This window comes from Limanda limanda, chromosome 19 (assembly GCF_963576545.1).
Source record: "Limanda limanda chromosome 19, fLimLim1.1, whole genome shotgun sequence".
Taxonomy (NCBI): Eukaryota; Metazoa; Chordata; class Actinopteri; order Pleuronectiformes; family Pleuronectidae; genus Limanda; species Limanda limanda.
The window spans coordinates 11,534,486-11,553,823 of record NC_083654.1 but is presented as its reverse complement, the minus strand read 5'-3'; the positions used below and the strand labels follow the sequence as shown (position 1 = coordinate 11,553,823).

Below are 19,338 nucleotides of genomic sequence, written 5' to 3'. Positions count from 1 at the left end.
GAGGTGTGAAATTAGATACAGATTTTGTATTGATAGAAAATGAATGATACAGCTAATCATCCAGGTAGAAAACCTTTCTTTTCGGGCTTTCTGAGTCCCTACTACTTTATAAATATATGAAAACGCAGTATCAAAGCTCAGCTTTCGATAAAGTAGAGCTCAATTCCAGCATTATTCAGAGGTTCTATTCCACCGTCATTGTTATAGCATCATGTCCTGGGGCAGGTGAATGAGAGGGGAGCAGTTTTATCCCATCACAGCCAGTGGAGGTGCCTCATCAAAGTCCTTCTGGCCTGGCCTGCTCCCCTGGGGCACTGCCAGCCTCCAGGAGACACATCAAACACATGAAAGAAGAACATCCAGAGTCACACTCCTTTGCCTCCAAAGCAACAATCCACATTTACCTGACCAGCAGTTAATTTCGATGGTGCTTTACACAAAAGCTTACAAGAATTGCCGTTTTCATTTATTTGATCCACTTTTCAAGCTGCTTGTAGGCATTTAAATGTAGCTATAACTTCAGTTTTAAATTTGATCACATCAATAAGCAGAGCTTGAATATATTCCTCAGAAAATGTACCAATCAGAGGAGCCACACACACAGGAAGACATCAAAAAGAATATTATTCTTTGGCTATATTTTAAAGCACTGACGCAGTTTTTCTGAGCAATGCAGATTCATTTTCCACGCTATAGAATTTTGTGGGGGGGATAACACACCTCTTCATTTCAGCTACACAGCAAATTCATATGGACATCTTCTACACTCCGTTACATATTCTTCCATATTCTCACCTGAGGTGTGCTTTCCCGCCGTCGGCCGTAGCAGACAACAGTATTCGCTAGGAGGGGGCAGAGATGCAGCCATCTTGGAGGCAGTGGTGCATGCCAATGTCTGCCTGATGAGTTCACAGAGGAAGTAGTTCATCTTCCTCCCCTGTTATTTTATTCATTACTGCCCATCGGAGAGGAGAACACACACACAAGCAATCAGGTGGGCAGATAGGCAGAAGAAGACATCTTAATGTAGTGATGTTTGTCCCTATTATCTTATGTCCCCATTCTTTTTACTTCTTAAATTTATATCCATTAGTTTTGTCTTTATAATAGTTACTCTTGTTTATCTACTCTATATAGCCAATGTTTATACGACATGTCACTTAGGCTCATTGCAGTTGCCTTAGGCTTTTAAACACGTCTTTAAATAGCCTCTCTGAAGCCTTCAGAGGATTCAATGCAAATATAAGAGCTTTGTGCGTTCACAGTCCTCTGCTCTGTGTTTGTCTTTTGTTTCGTCTATTTGTGATGAACTGCTTTGGCCTACTTGTGGTGGACGCAATTAGGAGAGAACCCCTGGGCAATCGCTGTTGAGGTTTTCCAGATTTTCTCACTTGAGTAAACAGGACTAGATTTCAAACACACAGAGTACAAGGTAGCAAGAACAAAAGGGGCAGCGGAGCTCTGTGTTCAGGCCTAGAGGTGCAGTCATTTCAATGTTGCTTCTTTGCCGTTGTCTGACACGTTGTGTGTGAGGGGTTGTTGGTTCGCTGGGAAAGAAAAGAAGCCATTGGGCATGGAAGTGTCAAGAGAGAAGGCAAGGAGGAGAAAGAGCGTGGTGTTCTGTAACTGCCTGGTAGCCTATGCTTATCCGAGCTCAGCAACCCTCATTAAGCTCAGCTGCCTGTGCAGTAAAAGTTTGGGAGATTCAGACTGAAGAAGACTCCTCTCCCTCCCCCTGCAGGCCAAAACAACCTCGGAACTATACTAGATCTCCCTGGATTCTTCCTGAGATGGAAATAAGTTTTGATTTGCCTTCCCTATGGTCTGGCTTGGTAAGGCATAAAACTAGTCAGTGGCTGTTTTTTACGGTGATGCTCTGCAATGTCGATGTCAATGAAGTAAAACGGAAGAAATACGCTCCAATTGAAACAATTATCCATCCTCTGGTTTTGAAAAACTCAGAAATAGCTGTGACTTCTTTGTTATCTTGGCCGAGTGGAGTGTAGACCCGAATGGCACCAACATTGAAAAGGAACCCGACTTGATTTGTCTTCTTTGTGTGATGGATGATTTGCTTCCAGACACAAACTGAACATTGGAGATATTCTTGAGATTTTTCAAAGGGACTATATGCAAGAACACAAATGTCAGAGTCAAGTTGCTGCGGGATTTTACCTACCAGCCGCCTAGTAAAATGTCCGCAAAATGTTGGATGAGTTAATATGAGAATACATTAGGAATTTGTTCGGTCTGAATAATTCCCTAAGAAAAGGTTATTTATTTAAGGAAAATATTTCAGAAATCAAACACAAACTTAATCGAATCCACAGCCAAAGTTGACATTTGAATGATTTTTTTTCATTCTGTTTGTATTAGCTAGATAAAGCTGGGGCCTATAGGAAATAACACACTGTTATTGTTTGCTGAAAACAATATCTGCAAATGTCTTTTGTCATAAAGCATCTGTCATATTGCACCAGTTCCCCTTTTCTCCAGTTTGACTTCATATTTCCTGATCCAGTGCTGATACTGAGAGCTCACTGTCAAGTAATATCGTAACGTGGTAAAAACATTTCTCAATAAAGAATGGCGATGTCTTCTAACAGTTAGAATTAGTATGAATGAGAATGAGGTACCTGTTCACGTTGATGTAGTATGATAATAATAATACAATTACTTTGATGTATGTAGCCCTTTTAACAATGCTCAAATGCACTTCATATTGTTTAGAAATCCAAAAAAGACAATAACTAAAATATATAATATAATAAGTACAAATATAACAACACACTAAAAAATATTACATTACACATTAAATAAATACTGAAGAAGTGGGTTTTCAGTTATTGGTTAAATCTTATCTATCTGTTTATTTCTTCAACTGTTAGTCACTAAAGATATCCTTGCAAACACATACAACTTGTTCTCTGGCTGAAAAATGATCTGATAACATGAACACAGTTTCAGACTGAATGAGGGAGGTGATGGTAATTCAGTTCAGGACAGTGTCATCTCAGTGAGATTAAGCTTTAGTGTAAAACACAAAAGTTGGTGAATGTGCATTTTAACAACGCATTGTTGGATGTTGAAATCAATACTCAGGTTGTCCTGGTGGATCCTAAGACAGAGTGAGGGATGAGTGATGCAGAACTGATGCTTTATTGGTTATTTTTTGGAAATTCCGATTCTCAGAGAGGTCAGGGGTCACGTTCTGCTCCAGCCATTCAGTCTCTGCAAAAGCTTTTGTATGTGGAGCATTGATTTTAGTTTCTTAAAGCAAAGAACCCCCCCCCACACACACACATCGAGTAGGGGTGAATGACCCTTCTTCTTGACCCTTGTTCATGATGTGTAGCGACATCTGACCTGACACACACAGACTAAATATCAATATTTGATAGCTATATACAAGGAATCAGCTTAGTATAGTAGCATTTACAGAGAATTAGACTGTGTGAGGTGGAATGTGATGTTAGTGTGTTGTGATCTTCTCCACAGAGGCCACCATCCTTTGCCTTAAGGGACAGTGAATGGTTGTGCTCACTGTCGATCAGTGACACATCAGGAAAGAGTGCAGGCTTCCCTCTACCCTGTGTCCACACACACACACACACACACACACACACACACACACACACACACACACACACACACACACACACACACACACACACACACAAGCTTTCACCCTCGAACATATACAGATTTTCGGAGAAAACTGGAGGTGGCTAACACTAGTTGATTTATTTATGAGTTTGAGCTCAATACTGGCTTTAGGCCCATCTTTAAGCCTCTTACAGTCTATGCTCATTGACAGCATTTGTGGTCTTCATTAATATTACATTGCAACATCCTGACAGATATGCATTCCCATAGGACAGCAGCAAAATCATTTTTTCTTCGTCTTCTTCACCAAAACATTCTTAGTAGTTTTATTCTAACTTTGATAGGGAGGCAGTAACTGTTCTCCAGCTGAAATAGTGGCAGGGTTGAGATTTCTTTTTTGATTCAATGTCAAATAATGCAATTCGAGAGAATGAATCGTATACAAAGACAAAATGGTTTGGTGAGTGTTAATGTCGAGCTAGCTTTGATGTACTCAGTTTTCATCAAAGAGGTCAGGCCTTGTGAAAAAACATCTCACTCAGGTGACAAAATAAATAAGTGTCATCTACAACTGGATCTTAACCAGCACCACACACACAACAAAATCAATAGGGATCGTTGTGTGATAAATTACATGGTTGGAAATTAGAACGACTTTGGGGCAAGGGTCTAACATTTCAGAAAAGTCAATTATAAATAGACTGGATTTATTGATTATCATTATGTATTGCTCATTCCGAGCTTCTCCTTTATGTGGTTTACATGTAATTTAGAATGGCCACTTTGCTCCCTTTTGAATTATTCAGCCACACAACAGCACCCCCCTCCACACACACACACACACAGACACACACACAGACACACACACACACACACACACACACACACACACACACACACACACACACACACACCGGAGCTCTGTGATAGGTGATGCAGTCACACAGAGTCACTGGTGATGACTGTCACTCGCGCTCCCTTGGGTGGCTCAGTGGTCAGAGATTGGGATGTAACAGAGGAAGCCTATTATTGTGATCTGCTCAATTATTCATCTGTGAATGAACTGAATACCCAGAGTGGAAGAGAGTTGGGTTGACGTGAATTACAGCTGTCATACGCCCAAGCAAACAAAACATGTCCATCCGTATTTTGACATGACGCTCTCACCAATTAAACATGAGGCTTCAGAGCTTTAATACAAAGGCAACGAGGCAATTTGTGATGAAATTTTGATATCATTTATTTGATACAGGATAATGAAGACGTATAACATTTACATTACATTTCAACCGCTGCACTGCTCTTTCAAAATCACTTCGAACATTTCCACTCAGCGTCTTGATTGCTCCTCCATTGTCAGGAGCAATGCCAGAGCTTATCTCACCTGTGTTCACTTTGTATTCCTCCCCCCTTTCCCCTCATCTGACAGGGGAGTTAATCTTACAGATAGCATCAGCGACCAGTAAAGCCTGGCTAGTGGGAACCACCTCATCTTACTGTAACCAACCTTGAGCCAGACATAAGTCGGAACCCCTCCATTCAGACCAGCAGCTTCAATTCGTGGAGGCTGGAGACTTCACGAACATGCCCAAAAATGAGGAGCACTCGTGAATGCGAAAAATGTGCAAGAGAAGGCATTTTCATCCCATGTTGTGTTTACATACCAGCAGAACCACCTTTGATGGGATTAGAATCACTAAAGATGTGCTTTTGCTGGCCTGGGAAGCTGCTAGCAAGGAGAATGTGCAGGGATTTATGCATTTTTGATGCAGCGTGGGGAGGAGTGGAACTCTGAAAAGGCTGCATGACCTACTTAGAGAGCCGTGGAATTCAGACGACTCGTCATGCCACAAATCTTTCTCTCACACTCTGTATGTGTGTGTGTCAGGGGGATGTATACAAAGTGTGCTGTCGCGCATGTTCTCTTTTGCCTGCTAGTGTTTGTGTGCGATGGGATGTGACAAACACACACACACACAAACACACACACACACACACACACACACACACACACACACACACACACACACACACACACATACACACATTCAAGTGTTTCCTCTCCTTCGTTTCTCTGTTTACTTTGCATTAGTTCATTGTGCGTCCCACTCCACAGGCTGCTTCTTATTCTTACCCTTCCACTCTCCTTTATATAAAAGCCCGTGAAACCCTGCAACATTGTTGGCCACAATCCACGGAGATGGCATGTGGAAGGCTGGAGACATGCCTGCGCACACACACACACACACACACACACACACACACACACACACACACACACACACACACACACACACACACACACACACACACACACACACACACACACACACACACACACACACACACACACACACACACACACACACACACACAATACAGTACATATTCACTTTTATCCACACAAGCAGTGGGCTAAGAACAGTTTTTCCCTCAGACCCATCTAAGGGAAAAATGCAATTTTCTTTGCGACATGGCCTTGTACACAAATTAATTTTCCTTTGCAGTCTAGCCCCTTCTCTCCCTCCTCTCTCCATCACCCCCCTACACTTTCTCTCTCTTTCTCTGTAGCTATGGTAACACAGTGTTGTACGTCAGCTTCTCAAACGAGATGGTATTGTCCGATTGCTCGGGCTGTCACATTCCTCATTCCTGCTCTACTGTCACCCTGTTTGGTGCTGGAGAAAAAGAGACTGAGAGGGGCCAGAGAGGTGCTTTGTTATTTCTCCCAGGTCCTTCCAGTCACCTCAATGCAGACCAGTCAATAGGCGATTCATTTGGAACGACAAGCACCCGCAGTCAATGCCTTCAACTGGTTTATTTGGCCCGGAAATGCTGTGTGTGTGCTTGTGTGTGCCTGTGTGTGCATGTGTATGTGAATGTGTGTGTGTGATTATAACTCCTGGTGATTGATGATTATTTGTGGACAATGTTGGCATGGCCCCCAGCCTGGTTAAATATTCACTGATTGATGAATCCCAGGGTGTTTAGTGTTGGTGTCTGCAAGCATGTGTGTATGTGTGCGTGTTTGTGTGTGTGAGTGTGTGTGTGCTGGTGGCCAGGGACCTCCCAGTCAATCTGGAGCATAATGACAGGACCAATGAATAAAGTCCCAAAAATGTGTCAGAGGAGTAGGGTCAAGGCAGATCAAATTTGTCAGTGGTGGGGTTTATTGTGGAAAACATATTTTACTTGAACCATTTTCGCACTTACACTCACTGTTCTTAAATTATTTCTAGGGCTGGGCAAGTTAACTCGTTTTAATCGAGTTAACTCAAGTGATGAGTTAACTCGATTGTTTATCCGCCAATTATTTTCTTTTTTCCTGTTCTGCAGCAGTCAGCAACAGACTTTCACAAAATAAAATCCTGACTTTCACATAAAACAATAAATAATCAAACCTGAGTTAATGCGAGATAAAATAATTAATCGAGTTAACTCATCACTTGAGTTAACTCGATTGAAACGAGTTAACTTGCCCAGCCCTAATTATTTCATTTCACTTGGACATCATCATCCATTTACCTTAAACAGCTAATCTGCAATCCGCTGTATTATTGTATCACTGATTATTTATTCAATTTTCAGCTATTGTTAATAAATGATAATCAGGTTTTCTTGCCACGTTGTGTCAGTTCACTCTTTCAGAGCCCCTTCTGAATAAAATGATGGTGAATTGATTAACTAAGAAATTAATTGGATTGAGCAGAAATGTGCAACGTTAACATCCAGTGAAGATGAGTTAATGATGCAATGCTTACAGCTATGCCCATTTATAACTGTCAACCTCCTGGAAATTAGAGATCAGAGGGGTGAGAGAAAAGTGAGAGAGAGTAGAGATGAACGAGAGGCAGGAAGTGATAGACAGGGTGGTGAAAAGAGATCAGTGGATGTCCAAGAGAGAAGAGGAAAGGTGCAAATAACCGCGATACACAGAAAAGAGTGTGTGTTGGAGAATGAGAGGGGAAGAATGATGATGCTGATGAAATGGAGATGGAAGTAGTGGATGGGGAGAAGGAGGAGAGGTGAAATGAGAATGTAAGAGGGGTTCTCAATCCAAACAGAGACTAGGCCAGGAATCCTGGGAGGCGGCAGTCCGCTGTAAAAAGATTGATGTGGGTGGACAGAAGAATCCCTGGGCTGCAGAGAGGGACTGCCTGAACACGCAAGCACACAAACACACACACGTACACACACACACACACACACACACACACACACACACACACACACACACACACACACACACACACACACACACACACGCACACACACACACACACACACACACACACAGCTCCACCGTCACACACCCTTCCATGAGTCCTGTCCTTCTCTTGTGGAATAGAAACAGGCACCAGACTCCTCTCCGCACTGTCATAAGGTTGTTGATAGATGGTCTCTTCATTCGGAGAAGGATCAGTAATCTGCCAGTGTTTGTCCTCTCAGACCCAACTAAATGTCAATAGCAATATCTGCCTTTCCCCACTCTTTAAATGGCCATTATTAGATAACCAATCATAGGAAGGACTGCGCAGCACATCGCACAGACAGGAGACGGCAATGTCACATGCGCACCCGCTCCAACGTGACTTGTGTGGTGATTGCGGTAGGAAAAGTGACCTTCCAAATGTCAAAACGGGTCCAAAATGAAAACTCCCGTTACGTGATGCACGTTTGAAATGAATGAAAAAACAACAATCCGAAGTGATTGGCAGATAAAGTTCCAGTAAAAACAAAATGTGTGATCGAGTGTCGTGCCTCCTGCTTTGCTTCCTGTTATTCAACCATGACCGTCGTCTTTCTTTAACCTTCATGGAATTGATTTTACTGTTCACGTCAAAGTATAGTTTATCATTCATGGAGGGTATTACTCTGTAGAAACCACTATATAATATCAGATGTCACTGTGGAGGAGATTTGTCAAGTGTGAGGAAATAACCGTCATGATGTCAGGGTGATCTTGGCTGAAATAAACAACCATTCAACACTGCAAAAAGTGGCTAAAAGCAAAGACTGGGACCCTAAAATGAATTCTTAGAAAGCAGAGGTCAGTGATATCCAGCAGAACTTGTATATGGTTAGTATTCTTGAAGAGTTTTCATAAAGCCTGAGACGGAGGGAGATGGAGAGAAGGGATGGTATCGGGTAGAAACTTTCACACAGTTGTTCTCCATAAACCTTTAATAAGCCCAATTGAAAGAGAATATATGAGGGGTTTTATTTGCTCCCTCATTATTCAGTTTTTATGCTGCCTCAGTTGAGAAAAACTCAAAACATAGTCTAACAAACATCATGAAGGAAAGCATTGTTTCATTTCGGGTTCATTTGGGGTCATTCCGCCAGTGATGAAACAGAAGAACAAAATTAAATGAAGGGTGCCTGCAGGAGTCAATATCCACTGATGCATTGCTTAGCCGCAGATATTATGACTGTGGGAGAAATACTAACAGACTTGTTCTCTCCCTGCATACAACCAAAACTGACTCTCATCCCCGTGCTGGCCTCATTTACTACCTACCATTAACAAGCATTATCCTCCTTTTCTCTACCTCTTTCTTTCTTTACTGGATTGGTCCACGGGAGAACGTGCAGGACCTCCGGGGCCAAGAAACAATTAGCTTGATAATGGGTTCTCTTCTTCTATTTCCCACTCTCTGTCCAAAGCCCCTCTCTGTCGGTCTTTATCAGTCACTAGTTAGCAGATACACCAGCGAGGGCACCTCTGTGGTTGCTAAACCCTTTTATTAAGAAGAAGAAGAAGAATATTTAATGATCAAATTAAAGGAAAGTTGTACAGGTATTAAAACAACCTTCCTCGTCTCATGCAAGAGTTATCATTCAAGTTCTTGGCGTTGTGCCATGATGTACATTGACTTCTTTGCTCACCAGTGTGACTTGAATGAAGAAAAAAAATGCATACTTCCTTTAGTTGTTTTTAATGTGAATGGAATTGCCAATTACCCAGTCACTTCAGCCCTAAAGATTGATCACTTCTCATATTTTGTCAGAAATGGTGGGGTTGAGGTGTGAGAGATTAAACTGGCACCGTGTTCAACATGATTTTCTGTATAAATTAAAAATTACTTTGACAGGATGCACAATTCACTTTCTTGCAACAGTGGAAGGCAACACAAAATTCTGATGAAGTAATAGTACAATAAATAAACTCACGTAAAAGCATCCCAATAACTTTTTTCCTTGAGTAACTGTATGTACTTACCTGGCGGCTCTGATCGGATCAATGGACAAATTCCCCTCTTGATTAATCGTGAAAATATATAAAAAACAAGGCTAAAACTATATCAGCGAATAATAAAGTGAAAATAAATGCAGTATACCTTGATTCTCCTCTCCGTCCAGAAGCTCCTATATGGGAACCCATTGGCTCGTTTCAATGGGATTACGTTTCGGTTTGGTCCCTCTCACTGGTTAGCTCAACGTGTCCCAGCTGTTGTCAGGCCTCGTCAAAAGCACAACAACCTGTAATAGGATTAACACAGCATCTGCTTCCTGCTCAGCACAGATTGCTAATAAAGGTGCAATGTGTCTGCTGTGATTTATTTATTTATTTATTTTGTACGACCGGACAATTTGAGCTTATCTTGGATAGTGAGTGAGCCGATGCGTGTTTTTCTGTCAGTGATTGTGTTTTGGCACGCGGTTGCTTAGAAGGATGATAATTTATTTGGTGTCTGTGTGTTCGAGGGTAAGCATGAGCACGGGCAGGATTTTGTCTGTCTGTGTGTCTGTGTGTGTGTGGGAAAGACCCGAGAGTTGAAAAGGGCGAAAGACACTTGACACCACCGAAGAGGCTTCCAACGGGCCGTCGTGGTTATCCTGGTGGCCATCTGAGCTCTCCAGAAAGCGAGAGAGATAGAATGAGTGCAATCACAAGAGCCAGACTGGAGGGAGAGAGGGAGACAGGGGGAGAGGGAGGGCAAACAGCTATCAGCTTCAGCCGCCCAGTCAGTCTGTCGCAGTGCATTATATAGGCCAGTCTCTCCCAAGACAAGTGGTGGGTTCCATAGTTTTTTTTTTCCTGTTCGTCGCATTGCAAGGGGAACAGGTTGAGAAAAACAACTCCATCACTCCTTCCTTCTCTCAATTTTACTCCATCCACTCGCACTCAATCAATGTGTACTCTCTTCGGATACTCTGGGGCCGGCTGTCTAAATGTTACGACAAAGCGCCACGGTGCTTGATGCATACGCAACTGCAGCTTCATCCTCCCCTCCTCTTCCTCCCTTCTTCCTTTTCGGAGTGTTTCACTTAAATTGTTAGCTATTGCTTTTTTTACATTGGCTCCTTAAGTCTGTAAATTACCTCTCAGCCTTGTCTTTGTGGTCATTTAGAAGGAGAAAGAAAAGGTTTGGCAGGTGCTGCGTTGCACCTCAGTTGGCCTCACAAAGGGCTCACTGATGGGGAACAAATAGCTCCAGCTTCTTGGGAGATCTTGTGCTTCTGTGTATAAGGAGGGGAGCAGGTGAGATGAGCCTGCCAGGGATGTGTGAGAAGTTTACCAGTGTTGAGCGTTGACCTTAATTGGCAGACAAATGACCCCAATGAACTCAGGGGAGCGCTCTGTATTTAATTGTTATTGATGTACTATAAGGAAAATCAAAGATAATACAGTTAGATCGCCTTTGCACTAAATAGTCAAACTTTGTAAATGGCTGGAGGCTGAATCCCAGGCACTTAAACCTCCAGTCTTAACTCCTCTTCTGAGAGTAGTTGGTATTGACAGCCATGGCAGAGTTCTGGAGGATTAGTTGGGTTAGTACACGGGGAAATAGATAATCTCCTGTAGATCTGACCTATTGGCTGCACCCTGCCATCTCTATAGGGCTTTATAATGCCAAGCATATGTTTTCTAAAATGCTGGATTCAGTTGGGCTCGCACTCCCCCCCCCCTCCGGGTTTGGGGATGTAGAAGTAATTCACAGAGGAGCGTCTGCTGGGGGCAGATGTAGCTGTTAGAAAAGACCAGCTTTCTCTTTTTTGCAGCTGCTGCACCAGTCGACACATCAGGAAAGTTGTCAACGTGCAGGATAGATGTGTACAGGTGCTTTGAAAGCCTGACTCCAGCAGTGACGGTGCAAAAATGCAAATTAATAACTTTGCAGCCTGCACGCTTTAAAAAGTTTAGACTGATAAATGTTTGTGGCTCTTAGAACTATAATTTCATGTTCTCATTTCTTATTTGTCATACTTGCAGAGGGAAATTACAGAGAGGGATGTTCGGTAGACAAGAACAAGATCTTTTTCTCAATTCCATTTCAAAATGTTCTTGTTATGCCTGCGTATCTCAGCAAGTGAAAATCTGTCGAAAAATTTAACTAAAAGGAAGTTTTTTTTGATTAATTCTGTTTATTGGAGGGGAAGAAGGAATGCTGTTGCACAATTCAAATTCACACATAGCCCAAAGCAAAATCTATTCGCAGTTTTTTGGTAAATGACATCACATTATCTCCTCTCTGCGATGTGTGTACACATCTTAACCCATAAAGACACAGATTCTGTGGATTCTCGCACATTTTGTTGTTGATAAACACCTGGGCTACCGGCCTCCTCGTGAATGAACGCAGATTGCTTCTGACATCAGATCAGGCTCTCACCTCCCCGATGCTCTCTGTTGTTATCTCTCATCTCTCTCTCTCCCACACACATGTACCTGTGTGTATGTGCATGTGATGTAGTGGGCCTCAGGTTGCTGATTTGGGTGCAGTAATTTGCCATTAGACAAGGGACAGGTGCAGCTGCCTCTGTGTGCAGCGCTAACAAGGCATTTCATCATGGTTAGCTCCAGCCTGCTACTCTTATCAGCTCTTGTTCTTGTCACAATAACACACACACACACACACACACACACACACAGTAGACACATGCCCCACAGGGTCATTCAGCTTGCAGTCGTGGTCAAATGGAGGATTTGGGTTCAGCTCACACTGGGTTGGGAATGCAGGTTCATCTTCTGATTAAAACACAAGTTAATTGGGTTAATAGTCTTGAGGTTTTGGGGGTTGTGTTAGGGTTTCCAAACCTGTAGTTCTAGGTGTTGTTCAGGTTGTTTACTCTTCTGCTAATTTTTAAACGTTGCTGTTATTATGTTAATTACAGATTCAAAACCTTCAATTAACTCCGGCTGTCAAACTTGCAGGAAACAGCCACAAGCTTTCATTAAGTGACTTTCGCGATCGCTGCTGAAATGTGCCACGTGCTGACCTTTAAAGATTTGCTGCTTTCAAAGAAATTACAGAATGTTTAGTAAAGTAGATGAAAAGGATCACATGAAATGGGTAAAACAAGTTACTCCAGGACAACTGTTAGATCCCAGTTAGCCTAATTGAGTGTGATTCATGTGGAGCACAACAGCAGCGGGCTAATGTCATCATGTAATGATAAATCAATGAGGATGAATCTCAGTAGCTTTGTGGAAAGGTCAGAGAAGGAAATGTAACGGAGGCAATGGATTGAGAAGCATTTGGAATAAACTCATCCTCGGCTGGCTGTCCCATCAGTAATATCCTCTAAATGGTTCGGCTAGTGGTGCAAACTCAGTATGGGGAAATGTCAAGCCGAGGAAGGGACATTTAGCAAAGATGGAAACGGTGCTGTAGCCGGAATATTGAAACCAGTATCTCTAAATCCAGAGAGTGAAGTACATCTCATTCCAGTGTGCATGAAGAGACAAGGTATAACTCTTTGGTAAGATGTCCACAGATATTCAGCAGTAGATGATTTGCTTTTCATGAGTTTCCATCTCTCCAAGTTCCTCCACCGTTAGCCCACCAACCCCACCTGCACCACCCCTCATGCACACATTTTCCTTGGCCGTCTCCCAAGGCGGTCAAACAGATTACCACGGGCGTTGACTCCATCGATCTGCTCCAAATGGCCTCCAAATGCCAGGTATTAGATTTCAGACTGCAGAAGAGGGAAATAAGGTGTTGTAGTATGTCTCGCCGCTCTGCTTGCTAGTCAAGTACTGCTGTGCCTTCCTCGTTGCACAGTCGTTTCCTCAGAACTTATTTGTGTTTATTCATGACGGCGACATTTCTCTGCTTATACCTTGTTATATCATTTCTCTGGGAAAATTGGGATGTGGACCCAAAGCTCTCAGCGACTGCTTGGTAAACCTTGAAAAACACATATTTGTCTCAGTGTTGTTGAATAAGGATATGAATGCGGAAAGGAGCGAAAGGAAGACGGCACAAAATGAAAAAATGTAGCGGCTCACCTACAGGAAGAAAATAACATGAGGAGATGTAAAAAACAGAATAAGTTTTGATATTAAACTATACTTTTACCATGATTGGACTGTAGATAAATCTGTACAGCACTGTGTAGCTGCTGAGCATCACAGAGAGTCGATCTCACAGTCATGTATTACTTCATTGTGGGGTTATAATAGAGGGTGGTTTTATAAGACTGGTTGACTTGGCTTTAGTAGTGCCAGTTAATGTCAGGCTAATACCTCGTCGCTCCTCTCTTTCTCTCCCTCTATTCAACTGCTCGTTTCCCTCTCTCGCTTTTCTCCCATCATCGCCATCCCCATGTCCCTTCACTCTTTGTGTCCCATTGTATCCCACCGCCTCTCTCACCCTCCATCCCGCTTTGTCTATCCGGCGTTAAGCTTCGCAGTTTCTCCATAGCTGAATAAGTATTGATTAATGTCTGACTGGTTGTGCTACCTAATGAGAGGCTAAATATAGCCGTCGCTACACTGGCCCGGCACGTGGCTTCCTCCCTCATCTTGCACGCAAAGTGTGGATAGTCACACCGTTGGCATGACAACACACCAAGTCAAGGCCTAAGAGAAGTCTCTACAGATTGTGTGCGTGTTTGCCCGGGAAAGGTATAAGAGAGGATAAATGTAGCCGGGAGGACAAACAAAGGAACGGAGGAAAAAGAAAGACGTAGCTTTGTTTCTTGTAGCTTTACGAGAACATGCTTTGCTTTCTCTCGTTACCTCTTGCGGTTTCCCTTCCTCCAAGAAAAACTCTCGTAGGTTTGGTGATTTTTAGATACTTACTCTGAAGACACAAAACCATTTGTCGCTGAACTAATTAGTAGAATAACAGTAGAATATTCAACTCTTTTGAAAATAATTGAAAATGTAAAAGTGATTAATCAAGCAAGTGATCTTTGGTTTGAACTTTTACTATTTGAACATTTGTTGATTTTCTTTGTCTAACGTGAGTAGACTGAATATCTTTGGCTTTTAAACTGACGATTAGACAAAACTTGAATAATTTGAAGATTCTACCCTGAGCTTTTATTTCTTACGGTTTTATCGACTTACTGAACCCATTAATTTCTAAAGCTTAAAAAAAGACTCATGACACTTGGTTAAGTTTTAAAGAATCCCCAAAATAGGTTACAGGTATACATGCCTTAAAATTAACATATAGACTATCCGTTGTAGGGTTTTATATGTTGTAAAATAGTTATATTTTGTGCTGACACAATGAGGAACATAACAAATCTTGACAACCCACACTACATTGTCACTCTTAGTAATAAATCTACTTAAGCATGCCACATCAACAAGCTCTTTTGTCCTCATGTTGACAAGTTAAGTTGCCCACATTTCCTTTCTGTTGCATGGTAACCATTTGAGAACGGCATCATCCCACCTTGTTATGGCCAGCTGGAGAGACATGAATGACAAAAGTATGCAAATGAGATATCTTCTTTAATAGCCTGCTGTTTTATTCAGCTGTGTGGCCAGGATAAGGAATCCCCAATGTGTCTAATCACATCTTCTCCCACTCTTTTCACCTGAGGCATATCCGCAATCAAGTCTATTTTTTGACTGGCATTACAACATACATTGATCCTCTCCGGAGTGAATGGACATGCTCAGGGGAGAAGTGTGTTTTTAGGAGGCCAATGATTTCAATCTTAGCACGTGATTAAATCTAAAGTGTGTGTGTGTGTGTGTGTGGTCTGAAGACGGCTGTTGCAGTTTGTGATCTAATTTTCAAGTTGTGCAGTTTATACATTCAGGGTTTCTCTCGTCAACAAAAATACAGAAGATGTCAACTTGACGCCATTACACCTACCATAGTCTTTAGTTTAGTCTCATTCCTCCATATTAGATTTTGATATATGTGCAGTCTGCGCTGTGTGGGCTCTGCTGTTCAGTGGGAAATCTCATTCCGTTGCCAGCTGATGGCTTACAAGGTCAAATGACTCTCCAGATGAAATGGACTGTGTCTGAAGGCAGTAACACACACCACCTGCCACTCAGTCGGTCAGTCCATCCTTCGATCTATCTATCAGCTGCACACGGGAATACATCCTGAATTTATTGGCAATAACAGACGACTGAGGGGGAGAGTGTTTATGATTCGATCAAAATATTACAACCTGTGGAAATCACAGCAAAACCGGTTAGCCAGCTTATGTAGCGATCAAAAGAAACCTACAGTTCTTTTTAAACCTCTTCTCTCATTTGTCAGTCTTTCTCCTTTTCACACACTTTTTTCCTCTGGTTGCTATAGTGATGTGAAATGGCTGCATTCTGCAGCAGTGGATAATAGCGGGGGCCCGCTCCTGCAGCTCCTGAGTTATATAGTTTTACATGATGGTTTTAAACCATTTAAACACACAGACACACAGACACACAGACACACAGACACACAGACACTGCTGCAATATTATATTAGCATGTACCACAGCGCTTGGAGTCTACCAAGTTAAATGTTATTTAAATGTCATGTCGTTTTTCATAAGGAGTATGCATTACTTTAAACCGACACTAGTGAATATGCTGCTTTTGTTTTGCATCGATCACAATAAGTCGAAGACTAATGACCTTGTAAGTGCAGCACTTTTTCTTGTACAGTTGGTTAATTATTGACCCTGAGACTCACAAATAATGGATAAGAATTGTCCTATTAGTTTAGAAATGTCACAGAAGTTATTCTCCTGAACAAAGAAAAATAATCTAAGGTATCTCTTTAACCCAGAGTTTTTTCAGAGGAGCACAAGGTTCTTCATGTTCTTGTCTTGCGTGCCTGCCTGCAACGCAGTCACCCAAAACAGGCTGGAATATGTAATGCTGCCTTTTAAGGGTCTTTATCTTCCCCTCTATCTGTTCTTTGTATCTGTTGGGGTTTTCACAATACCAAAATAATAATTTCAGTTCCTTGCCTAAATATATCGAAACTGATACTGAAAAGATGGTTAAAGCTCCGTCAATACGAGGAAGAGTAATTGAATAATAGACGGTAGAGCATGGAAGAGAGAGAGCCTAATTAATTGCCTTTTTTAAATCCAATTTCACGAAATAGAAAGTGAGAGAGTATGTTCCGTTGAGCACAGACCCCCCCAAGGAGATATATTCTGAGTTAATGTCATTTATATTTATTTAAATGCACATTGAAATTGAAATATGTATATATGATGTTATGTGTTCCGTTGGGTTTCTTACATTGAGGTGTTTTTTTGGCAGTTAATTAATAACGGACCAAACTTGTTTGACTTATACTTCATGGCACTAGCATGATGTAATCATGCTATCCATCAAATCTGCTACCTCATTTCTGTCGACAGGTTGCATTGCAAGTTGGAAGTTTTGTGTTCCTTGGTCTGTGTAGGTTTAAAACAGGCTGTAGGTCTCACAGGCTTTGTGGCGTCTGTGGGTTTGGCATGACCGTCATCTTTATCAATGAAAAATTCCCGTATTCTTGCGTCTTCCTTGTCAACAAGCCGTGAATGGTCAGCAAAAGCACTTTCTGTTGTCTCCATGAAAGCAAAGAATGGTTTGGACGCCCACTCCCACTATATGCCTGCAGCAAGTGCTGCAAACACACTGCCCCGCTGCGCTCTTTGATGCAACTCATAGGAAATTCGGCTTTTACTAAAACACTGCCATTCTTAAATTACGGACTGTATGCACTGTATTTAATGGCTGGGTATTGCAATACTTTTCTGTATATCATGCAACGTATGCTCCTGTATCCTTCACCTCCTTGCTTTTCATGATTTGCTATATATCTCTACCCTTTCCTCCTTTCTTCTCTCCCTGTTTTACAACAACTAATCCAACACTTCTCCCTCCTTTCTGTCTCTTCACCTCTGCTCTTCACCTTCACCACCTCTCTCTCTGTGTCTGCAGTGTGACAACGCAAAGGGGGTGAGGGCCTTCTTCGACGCCATATGCTACGGCCCCAAGCACCTCATGATCTTTGGCGGTGTCTGCCCCTCTGTGACCTCCATCATTGCGGAGTCTTTGGAGGGTTGGAATCTGGTGCAGGTAGGACACGTGTCACATGTCATTATGTGTGCATGTATGCAAGTGGTGTATTGCCTATATGCATTGTGTTGGTGAACCTGGAATGCTTTGCATAGATTCCAAGTGGTTGAAGAGAGGTTAAATAGACATTAACTCCTGTGTACATACTTATACATTGACTAAGGTTTCTTCTGATTTCTTTGTTACAATTAGGATGCCTGAATTTGCTACTTTGTTAAGTCTTCAAAACTCCCTTAGTTTTCCCTTGTGTTGCGCAAATACACCTTGGGATTTTGCTGTTTCATGTACCACATATTGCTGGAAATTATTAATTGATACAAGCTAATAATAGTGTTCCTAAGCAAGTGATGTTAATTAGTAATTATTTGTATTCTACCATAACGTTGCTTGGTAAATGGCATTTTCTGGCAAATGACTTAACAGAGCTTTGGTTGATTATTTTAGACATTGAATGCCAGTCATCTTTGCGCCTGGTAACGCTTTGACCCTCCTGATTTATTGCTTGCAGTTTCTTTGACTCTTCACTGTACAGCACTACCAAAGAGAGGAAATACCTCCTTCCAGGGAATACATTTCATCTGCTGCAGACCCTATAAAGGTTATCAGGCACAGATAAGGAAGGAGCGAAGCTTGTGCTTAGAAGAGATTTCGCATAATTCAAGTGGCTTCATTTTGAACTGAATGTCACATTACGTATCGTATTTCTTCCGCCTGCAATTACTGTGAATCTGCTGCTTGTCATGTTTTGATTTTTTCCATGTCTCCTTTTGCTCGCTGTCTTGTCAGGGTCACTCAAGAGAGTGAAAAGATCAGCAGGATGAGGGAATGAACGGATTTGAAAGTAATCTTTTGTTTCAGTGTTCACTCCCTTTCCGTGGTAATGATCTCAGTTGAGAAAGAAAGGCGCGAGTCATAGTTGAATTTTGGCTCTTAGAGTTGTAGTGTGTGTGTGTGTTCCCCTCTATTTATTGGCTTGTTTGGTAGTGATTACCTGTGAGGAGTACAGTTGCAATCTTCTCCTCTGCAGAACACTCTGCCTAGTACAGTGTGTTCCCCACAGCACTTTACCAACCAGGCTCTTTTTCTATCAATACACAGACAAACACCAACAAATGCAACCTGGTCTGATCCCAAATATGTATCGTGTTGCTGCCCGAGTACCAGACGGCAAGTGACTGACAAATAAATGTAAATAGCAACGAAAAAACTTTAAATGAACTTCTGTTTCATTATATGCCTAAAGAATACAACCTTGAATTCGGTGCCAAGGGAAACTGTGAGTGCAGTTTCCCCAAGCAACTAAATTACTTTCTTTAGACCAGAAGATGTGTAACTGCAAATCCGTCCAAGTAAAAGCACTCAGCAGCTGGCTAGCACAATGTGGAGACTCTTAACATTTCGAATCAGGATTCCACTGAAGAGCAAAGTTTAGTTGTATCATTCAAGACATAATTATTTGCACTTAC

The 19,338-nt window shown here is 42.0% G+C and overlaps 1 protein-coding gene across 1 annotated transcript in view; it reads left to right on the top strand.

The window, feature by feature from the left end:
• gabbr2 (gamma-aminobutyric acid (GABA) B receptor, 2) overlaps positions 1-19,338 on the top strand; it is a 158,384-nt gene that overhangs the window by 27,873 nt on the left and 111,173 nt on the right. Inside the window, exon 2 of the mRNA XM_061093267.1 lies at positions 17,735-17,872. Coding sequence (XP_060949250.1) covers positions 17,735-17,872 — 138 coding nt within the window. The remainder of the gene's footprint in view (positions 1-17,734; positions 17,873-19,338) is intronic.